General features: G+C 40.3%; 1 protein-coding gene across 2 annotated transcripts in view; it reads right to left on the bottom strand.

Moving 5' to 3' along the window:
• Positions 1 to 6,330: 6,330 nt before the first annotated feature.
• LOC102480010 (zinc finger protein 596) overlaps positions 6,331 to 10,700 on the bottom strand; it is a 34,091-nt gene continuing 29,721 nt past the window's right edge. For both annotated transcript variants that reach the window (XM_006153169.3, XM_006153168.3), the window contains 2 exons: positions 8,612 to 8,694; positions 6,331 to 7,481 (listed from right to left, as the gene is read on the bottom strand). In XM_006153169.3, the coding sequence (XP_006153231.1) occupies positions 6,366 to 7,481; positions 8,612 to 8,694 (1,199 nt within the window). In that variant the 3' untranslated portion in view covers positions 6,331 to 6,365. The remainder of the gene's footprint in view (positions 7,482 to 8,611; positions 8,695 to 10,700) is intronic.

Raw genomic sequence — 10,700 nt, forward strand, 5'->3', positions numbered from 1 at the left:
CCCCCCCCCGCCCAGAGGGATAGCCACGCTGCAATCCCTTCTCCTCCATTCTTCTCTTGGGATCTTGGGCATGCACGTACACACTCCCGGCATGAGTTTAAGCCACTGGGTCCGGGACTCGAATTGTGGTCAACTGCGTCCAGCAACATAGCCATTACGCTAACTGCTGGTCCTAAATAAAATAATTTCTTTAAAAAAAAGTCTTCTTTCTAGGATTTTCCTACTCTTTTGACAAGTAACAAGGCACAAGTTAGTAGTTTCCCTAATGGTCTTCAGGGCTGACGGTACTCCAACATTGCTCCGGACAAATCCCTGCTGATCTGATTCAGAAACCATGGGGACTACTGTCTACTCCAGTCCAAGTCTGGGGATAAGTTCTTTCCACATGGAGCTACCTTACAAATGGAACTGATCCACAGTGAGAAGGAATCTGGCCTGAAATAGAAGGGGCTGAGGGAAAGTCATGGGTATGAGCCAAGGTCGTAGCTGAATACTTGGGAGTCAGAGTTTAGCACAACCTAAAAGCAGCATTTTAGGAAGGAAAGGATAATAAAATCAATAGCGGGAACCGGCAGTTAGCGTAATGGCTATGTCGCTGGACTCCCACGTAGTCGACCGCAGTTCGTGTCCCAGACCCGGTGGCTTAAAACTCATGCCGGGCGCGTGTGCGTGCGTGCCCAAGATCCCGAGAGGAGAATGGAGGAGGGGGGATTGCGGCGTGACCATTCCCCCGGGGGGGTGATTTCTCGCTTTCTGTCTCTATGTCTCTCTCTGTCTGTCTGGCGAGCGCATGCGCCCTACAGTGAAAATCTCTCAAAAAAAAAAAATCAATAGCGAATTTTTTTTCCCTTAAAAAGCCTTCCTACTCCTCTGAGCTTCTCTCATGAACAAGATCGGCCTTGACAAGGTACTGTCAAGTGTTGAAAATGTTCCTTATGGCATTTCAAATCAACAATCCACTTCTTATGCCACGATAATCCATATGGGGAGGCATCCTCCACATGAATGATACAAATATGTTTTCCTAGGTATTTTATTATTTTTATAGCAATTATAAATGGGGTTGTTCTTTTAGCTACTTCATTGTTGATATGTAGAAATGCTACTGGTGGGGCCAGCAGGTGGCAGAGCAGTTTTGGCACTAGACTTCCACATGGCTGACTGCCATCTGAGTCCCAGATGTGGGACTTTACCTTTTTTGGTAAAGTCTTTCATTTATCTCAGCACTGGCATAAGTAAGATGCAGGATTTGGTAGTGGGATGAATTCCTTCTCCTCCTTAGTTCAACTTAAGAGTATTAATGGAAAAATATTCTGTTCGTATAGCAGGACAAAAATGCCTGTCTCTGCCCCTGGGTACTTTCTAAGGACAAATACAAAAACTAGGAAGCCCCCATAAAGCTTTGATGAGATTCATTGATAGTGCCTCTGTGGACTGTTGTTATGGCATTCTGAGATGCTCATAAACCAAGGTGAAATTCCGTTTTACAACCCTCAGGGAGAATAATGGTGTTGGTGTAAAATTGGAATAATGATGGAAGGAATTGGTGGGAAAAGGGATAACACAGTTGACTACCCAAATGAAAATGAATCCTGACCCAAATCTATAAATTTACCTCTGCATATTAAAACTTGAATACTGAGGCCAGCAGATAGTGTTGTGGTCACAGTGCTGGACTCACACATGGCTAACTATGGTTTGAATCCCAGACCTGGCAGCTTGAAAAATCACACTGGGTACGTGTCTACATACCAAAATCCCAAGAAAAGAAATTGCACTGTAGCCATCTTCTTTAGGGGGCGATTTCTCACTGTCCCTTTGTCTCTGACTCTTTCTGGCAAGTGTATGTGCCATATGGGTAAAACCTCTAAAACAAAATAAATAACTGATCAACAGAAGTTTGAGTCCTAGACCGGCATACTGAAACTCAGGCAGGCATGTGTGTGTGCAGGCCCAAGATCCTGGGAAAAGAATGGAGAAGGCATTGTGGTGGGGCCATCCCTCTAGGGGATGATTTCTCACTTACTGTTTCCCTCTCCAGCAAGTGCACATGCCAAGGCATTGTGGTGCAGCCATCCCTCTAGGGGATGATTTCTCACTTACTGTTTCCCTCTCCAGCAAGTGCACATGCCAAGGCATTGTGGTGCAGCCATCCCTCTAGGGGATGATTTCTCACTTACTGTTTCCCTCTCCAGCAAGTGCACATGCCAAGGCATTGTGGTGCAGCCATCCCTCTAGGGGGTGATTTCTCACTTTCTGCACATGCCCTATAGCAAAAAATCTCTTAGAAATAAAAATCACCATATTTTATTTCTCTATTGTTTAAACATTTGCAAGTATTTTACATTTTTTAGTCCTCAAGACAGATTTTTAAGTATATGCATTTATTTATAAGTCACACACATCTAAATAACACACTAGTTTTTTGTACATTATGAATTATATACAAAAAAGGAAATCTAAAATAAAATAATTACATGTTAAACTATGTTCTTCAAAGGCCAGCAGGTAGCATAGTGGTTACAGCACTGGACTCCCACAGGTCCTACTACAGTTCACTGGAAGTTATCTGGTGACTAGAAAGTCATGCCACGCTCATATGTATGCATGCCCATAATCCCTGGAAGAGAGTTAAGTAGGAATTGCAGCATGCTCATCGCCCCTGGGGAAGTGATTCCTCACTTTCCTTCACTCTCTCTCCAGCAAGTGCATGTGCACTATTGAAAAAACCTCTTTAAAAAAATTCTCCCATAATTCTAATGGGTTACATCACCCTGGACAGAGTCTTCATTCTGCAACCCACCTCTAGCTTCAATCAGCCTGGATCATGAAAACACATGTCTGGCATACTCAGAGTGGTCTCTGGACTTCAACCTATTACTTTTTCCTCTAAGTCTGCCTCACAGAACATCCCATTGTGCTACTGCCCCACTATTCAGCCCCTCCTTACAAGCACTAATTTCTACTCAAGTGAGATCTAATTTTATCTATTTCAAATGGAATCTAATTTGTTAATAATATCTGCATGTAATACTCACAAATATAACTATACTAGTTTCAAAAGTCTTTTTCAATAGCCATTCCCTCAAGATTCTGATTAAATTACTGGATTTTGTTTAAGAAGTCTTTTAGAATTTCTTGCCTTCCAGTCAAACATCCCTTTAACTGAAGAGCCTCTGCTTGAAACCTCTCCCTGAAGCCCAACACCCAAGTGAGGTAGGGTGGGCTCTGTCTCCCTCATCTTTCTCTCTCCCTCCTTCTTGAAAATTTTCTTTCTATATATATATTTTTAAAATCTGTCCTGTCTCAGGGAACCAGCAGTTAGCATAATGGCTATGTCGCTGGACTCCCACGTAGTTGACCGCGGTTCACGTCCCGGACCCGGTGGCTTAAAACTCATGCCAGGCACGTGTGCATGCGGGCCCAAGATCCCGAGAGGAGAATGGAGAAGGGATTGCAGTGTGACCATCCCCCCTGGGGGGTGATTTCTGTCTCTGTCTCTCTCTGTCTGTCTGGCAAGCGCACACGCCCTATAGCGAAAACCTCTCAAAAAAAAAAAATTCTGTCCTGTCTCATATCTCTGACCTCTCCTTTATATTGCTAATTTCAGAATTCATGTTTATCTGAGGTGGGCCTGGCCCTGATCTTTTAAATGTCACTTGGTTTTCATTTTTTGACTTTTTAAATTTTTCCCTTATTTTTTTTCTTTTGTCTTGTTTCCTTTTCTTTTTATCTGACTTTCTCAGATTGCGTGTCTGCTTCCACACTTTGAGTGTCTATACAGGTCTACGTGTACAGTAGCCAAACATCTGATACTCTTTGGATCATAAAAACTTCAACTTTTGGAACCAGCAGTTGGTGTAATGGCAATGTTGTTGGACTCCCATGTAGTTGACTGCAGTTCAAGTCCTGGACCCAGTGGCTTAAACTTATGCTGGGCACGTGTGCATGTGTGCCCAGGTTCCTGAGGGGAGAATGGAGAAGGGATTGTGGTATGACCATCCTCCCTGGGGGGGGGGTGAGCTCTCGCTTTCTCTGTCTCTTTCTGGTGAGCGCACATACACAATAGCAAAAACCTCTCCAAGAAAAGAAAAAAGCATACTAGATCATGCAGAAAATTGAATCTCATATGTAGAGGGCAGAATTCTGACCTAGAAAAACTGACTAAAAAGATTGAGAAAATAATCCCAAAAAAAGAGTATATACGAGTAATACTAGATACCATTAGATGGCTCAAAATCCAGATAATGGGGACAGAAAGGAAAGGGGAAGGAAAAAACATAAAAGTACATTTAATTGACAAAAAAAAGAGGAGCTATTTGTTGATAATATATATAGCATATCTTTGTACACCGTGAAGATATGTGATTAAATGTAAATATATATGTATGTATATGTAAATATATATATATATGTGTGTGTGTGTGTGTGTGTGTGTATATATATATATATATATATATATGAATTTGTTTCTTGCTTTTTCCAGCCTGTTTTCTGAAGTAAAAATCTCCCTCAATTTCTTGACTTGGATTTTAGAATTGTTTTCTTCTCAGTGAAAGAACCTTAGTGTTGACTAAGGTTGAAATAAGTGACCACTGAAGTCTTTCCTTCATTCATGATATGGAATGTTTACTTTTGTGCTTTTTTTTTCAAAAGGTTTTTGAAATAGGGTGCATGGACTTATCAGAGAGAGGGAAACTGAGTAATCATACCCCACATGGAGTGATGGCCACACCACAATCCCTTCTCCTTCATTTACTCCTGGGATTTTGGGCATGCACATTTACCTGGTTTGATTTCCAAGTCATCAGGTCCTGGACTCCAAATGATGTTGACCATGTGGAAGTCTTGCACCTTAAACACAAAGCCAGTTTCTAGCCCCTACACAAAGTATGCTTTATCCAATATGACTCCTTATACATGCCACAAGTGTTACTCTATGAATAAAGAATTTCTCTTAATCTTTCACTGAATTGTTTCCCTAAAATTTTATATTCCTCAAAAAGTTTTATTCTTTTAGAACTTGTTCTTTATTATTCTGCACACATGCACATGTGTCTACCCACACAAAACCTGGTGTTTGGGTGAATGATTTTTTCAGTTACTAGAGGCTTAGGGGTTCTCTCAAATAGAATTTTCTCATGTTCATTAATAAATTTTACAGAGGCAATCCCATATTGATTACAGATCTCAGAGTTCTACCATGTACAAGTCCTCAGTACGTTAAAAGTTGAGAACTGGGGACCAGAAGATAGTGTTGATGATTACGTTGCTGGACTCCCTAGTAGTCGACCGTGGTTTGAGTGCTGGACTCCGTAGCTTAAAATTCAACACAGGGCGTGTGTGTTTGTATGCATGCCCAAAATCCCAAGAGGAGAATGGAGGAGAAGGATTGTGACATATCCATCTCCCCTAAGGGGTGATTTCTGCTGTCTCTCCAGGGAGTGCAGGTGCCCTATAGTAAAACTCTCTCTTAAAAAAAAGAAAAAGGCTAAGAACTGTTGTTGAAGACTTCTACATTCACAACGTTTTTGTCTTGACTGATAGGCACACTGTATCTTTGCTGGAGAGAACTAGGCTGTACACTGTAAACTTAGTCTGAAAAAAGGTATGAAACAAATTTTTTAATACTTTATATTTAATCACATAAATGTAAATATTAAATAAACTTGAATATATATGTATTAGCAGAATACTAACAACAACAAAAAAATAGGTAATTTATTTCATGTTATTATTATATATAAATTTCTGTATGTTAATGGAAGAGTAAGGATGACTTCAGGATCTTCCACATTGATTCCAGAGAATGTATCTACAAGGTGTTTATATTATACAGATACATTGCTCACTCTTTCAAATTTATTACATGTATATTGCCAAGTCATCTTAGGTCAGAACATATTTATTACTGAAAATATTTATTACTCTCTAGTATGAGTCTGCTCATGCAGTTTAAAGGCAGATCTGCTGAAGATTTTTCCATACAGATGACTTCCATAGTTTCTCTTCAGTCTGTGTTCTCTCATGTCATATATGGTTTCTCTCCAATAGAGAAACACATTTTTTAAGGTTACCACTCTGAATAAAGGCTTTCCCACAAGTGATATTTATATAGTTTATCTCCAGCGTATATTTTCTCATGTTGTATAAGGGAAGAACAAGTCTTGAAAACTTTTTAATACAGATGGCATGTATATTGGGTTTTTTTCCAGTGTGAGATAGATTGTGACTTTTAAAATTACTACTCTGAATAAAGGCTTTCCCACATAATGACATTTATATTATCTCTCTCCAGTGTGCATTATCTCATGTTGTATAAGGGAAGAACAACTCCTCAAAGTTTTCCCAAATCTATGGCATGTTTATGGGCTCTCTCCAGCATGAGTTCGACTGTGTTTTTTAAGGTGAGAGTTCTGAATAAAGGCTTTCCCACATAGATAACATTTATATGGCCTCTCTCCAGTGTGTGTTCTCTCATGTTGTCTAAGGTCAGAAGGGTAACTGAAGGCTTTCCCACATAGATGACATTCATGTGGCTTCTTTCTTGTGTGACTTCTCTCATGTTTCCTAAGGTAGGAAGAGTGACTGAAGACTTTCCCACATAGATGACATTCATGTGGCCTCTCTCTTGTGTGACTTCTCTCATGTTTTCTAAGGTAGGAAGAGTGACTGAAGACTTTCCCACATAGATGACATTCATGTGGCCTCTCTCCAGTGTGAATTCTCTGATGTTTTCTAAGGCCAGAAGAGTGATGAAAGGTTTTCCCACAGAGATGACACTCATGTGGTCTCTCTCCAGTGTGAATTCTCTGATGTTTTCTAAGGCCAGAAGAGTGATGGAAGGCTTTCCCACATAGATGACATTTATGTGGCCTCTCTCCAGTGTGTGTTATCTCATGTTGTCTAAGGGAAGAAAAGTGACGAAAGGCTTTCCCACATAGATGACATTCATGTGGACTCTCTCTGGTGTGTGTTCTCGCATGTTGTCTAAGGTAAGCAGAGTGACTGAAGGTCTTCCCACATAGATGACATTCATGTGGCCTCTCTCCAGTGTGTATTATCACATGTTGTCTAAGGGAAGAAGAGTGGCTGAAGGCTTTCCCACATAGATGACATTCAAATGGCCTCTCTCCAGTATGTACTCTCTCATGTGCTCTAAGGGAATAAGGAAATCTGAAGGCTTTCCCACATATATGACACATACATGATTTACTTCTAGTGTGTATTCTCTCATGTAGTCTAAGATTAACTGGTCGACTGAATGCATTACCACACAGATGGCACTCATATGACTTACTTGTTTCATTTTTCTTGTCTCGATTAAGATATAAATAGTTACTAAAGGAGTTTCCACACTGTCTGTTGACAAAGGATTTCTTCGTTGTGTGAGTTAACACATTTTGACTCAATACAGAGCTTTCAGCGACATCTTTTGCTGAATTATTCTGTTTAGATGGATTTTCTTGAGTAGGAGATTTCTGTATTTATAAAGGAAATGAAATTCTGTTATTGATTTGCACAAATACATTCATACATGAATTATTCTACATGCAAATATAAGAACCATGGGTAATTTAGAGTTAAAATTAAAATATTACTACTTGTATGCACATAGTGTGCTACTTTTTTCTGAGCCATAGAATTTCTTTTATGTAGCATCTCAACTGAAGGATACCAGAATAATTCTGAAGACTTCACTAGAGTAAAGAGTAGGTAAATGAGTACTGGTTATGCAATTGCTTATTTTTTACTTAATTTTATTATTGTCATAATCTTTGTTAAATTACATTGAATTGCATGTATCTTTACAATGTATTACATTTCTTTTTCTAGTGTGATTACCAGGCATATCACTCAAGACAAAGACATTACTATACACATCATCATCAGATAGCTTTTCATCATTTTTTCAGATTGTTATTATTATTTATTCACTATTTTTAAACAGTCAATCACTATATATTACTTAGCTTGTATAAAGAATTAACCAAACATAAAATAGTTCTCAGACCAGTCCAGTTGAGAATACTGCACATGTTCTCAACAAGTAATAAACAATTTCTGTGTCCCACTAATGTCATGCCTCTCTATTTGTTCTCTTGCTATGTTTCTATATATCTTCACTCTAGCCCCCTGCGTTCCACAGTCTTCAGGATCCATAACTATTTTCACTGTTTTTATGCCCTCCAATATTTTGATCTCTACCATAAAGTGCAGATAATCGGTATATAATAAGTGAATACATACAATATCTTTCTATCATATCCTGGCTTGCTTCACTAAGCAATACATCCTCCTTATTTGACTATTTTCTATCAAATGCCAGGGTCTTGTTTTTTATGGCTGAGTAGTATTCTATAGAGTATTTGTGCCATACTTTTTCTATCCATTCATCTGTTTGTAGACATTTGGCAACTGCCCATTGTTTTAAAGATCTCAGTTTATGGATCTGACCTCATGTTAGTTTTTATACATTCAAACAACCAAAACCTTTGGCTTATAAAAAGCTTAGTTGGATTTAATTACATCAGATAATTGTGCTGAATCTCTAACATATCCCGCTGTCAGGTATCTATTGGGTGACCAGGGTCCACACCCATGGACTTACGATTGACATGAGAGTGGGTGCATCCTCCTTGCTGATTTGTTGTGTGGGAATGATTTCTTGCAGTTTATGTGAAATTCCCCTACCTATAAGAATAGCAAATAATATCAGTTAACATAGTATTAGGAAAATGAAGAAATTAAAAACAAAATAGGCCTAGTGAATATATATATGCACACATATACATTTTTTTATTTTTAGAGATTTTTTGTTACACGGCACATGCACTCACTGGAGAGGGAGAGACAGAAATAGACAAATCACCCCCTGGGGGGATGGGCATGCTGCATATCCTTCTCCATCATTTTCTTCTTGAGATTTTGAGCACGCATGCACACACACTCAGTGTGAAATTTATTTTTTGAGAGTTTTGTACTATAGGGCACGTGTGCTCACCATAAAGAGAGACAGCCAGAAAGCGAGAAATCACACCCCCAGGGTAATAGCCACACCTCAATCCCTTCTCCTCCATTCTCCTCTTGGGATGTGGGGCTTGCAAGCACACGTGCCAGCATGACGTTAAGCCACCAGTTCTGGGACTTGAACTGTGGTCAACTATACAGGAGTCTGGTGACATAGCCATTATGCCAACTGCAGGGCTCCACCCAGTGTGAATTTTAAGCCACTGGGTCCGGACCTGAACCATGGTTGGCACATTGGAATCCATTGACAAAACCATCACACTATTTGCTGGTCCTGTGAATATGATTTTTAAAAAACAGGCACTTAAAGACAAGCAGATGACATAATGGTTATGTCGCTAATCTCCCACATAGTCAACCAAAGTTTTAGTCCCTGATACGGTGACTTAAACTCACACCAGGTATGTGTGTGCGTATGTGTGCATACGCATGCGTGCGCATGTGTGCGTGCCTAATAAGATACTGAGAGGGGACTGGAGAACAGATTGTTGCATGGGTGATTTCTTGCTGTCTGTCTTCTCTCTGTGTCCTGTTGAACACATATGCCCCATTACAAAAATCTCTCTTAAGAAATGCCAAATAGAAACCAGCAGATGATATATTGTTTATGTCACTAGACTACCAGAGTCAACTGTGGTTTGAGTCCTAGACCCAGTGGCTTTAAACTCATGCAGGTCATGTATGCGTTGTGTGCCCAAAACCCCAAGAGAAGAATGGAGAAGGGACATGGGCATGTGCAAGGGCATTCCATCTGAGAGGGGGAAGACTTCTTCCTTTCTGTCTCTGGCTCCCTGGCAAGTACACAAGCCTTATAGGAAAAACCTCTCTCTAAAACAAATAAAAAACTGGCATTTAGGGCAGCCTGGGTTCACCCTGACCACTTGCTGGAAGATTTAAGTCTGGTCTAGACAGGCCCATCACTCAGGACCTGGGAACAACCTTGAAACTCTTGTCACTCAGTTGCCCACCACTACGGCAGCCAGGGCTCATTCCACCCTCCCACCAGGAGACTTGCACCTGGCCTACACAGGTCTCACTGGGTGAGTCCAATCTCCAAAGTCCAACTTTGGAAACTTCGCCACTCTGTTGTCCACCACTCTGGCACTGCCACCACTCCTGCGCTTTGCACAACACATGTTGAGATCCTCTTCACTAAGTTATATCTCATTAGCTTGCTACCACCTAATCAAGAGTTGAATGTTTGGTAAAAAAGGATCTGAAGTTACACATAACTTCTCTGACCAAGGACACAGAGCCCTTCAATAAAAACATACCTCGGAACTAGGGTAAAATTAACTCTTCCAAAACTACAGAATCTACCTGAATAAATACAAAAAGTGAATACTGCTCAGATGACTAGAAACCAGCACAGATCTTGAAGAAACACTGAAAACAAAGTGGTAACTTCCCCCAAGTGAGTATAATAGCCACTCACCAAAGAAACAGCATGGCACAGAGAAATACACAAAAAACGTCAGTAAAAGAATTCTGAATATTCATAGTGACAAAACTCAATGAGATGCAAGAGAAAACAATCAATCAGCTCTAGGAAATGAGATCATCATTTCAGACCATGAAAGAATTTCTTAAAGAAATAAAAGGCACCAAGGGAGGGGTCCACAGCGCAGCCGCGCGCCGGGAACGGCCTGGCCGGCGCCCCCCCACACCGG

The sequence above is a fragment of the Tupaia chinensis genome, unplaced genomic scaffold, assembly GCF_000334495.1.
Source record: "Tupaia chinensis unplaced genomic scaffold, TupChi_1.0 Scaffold000365_1, whole genome shotgun sequence".
Classification (NCBI taxonomy): domain Eukaryota; kingdom Metazoa; phylum Chordata; class Mammalia; order Scandentia; family Tupaiidae; genus Tupaia; species Tupaia belangeri.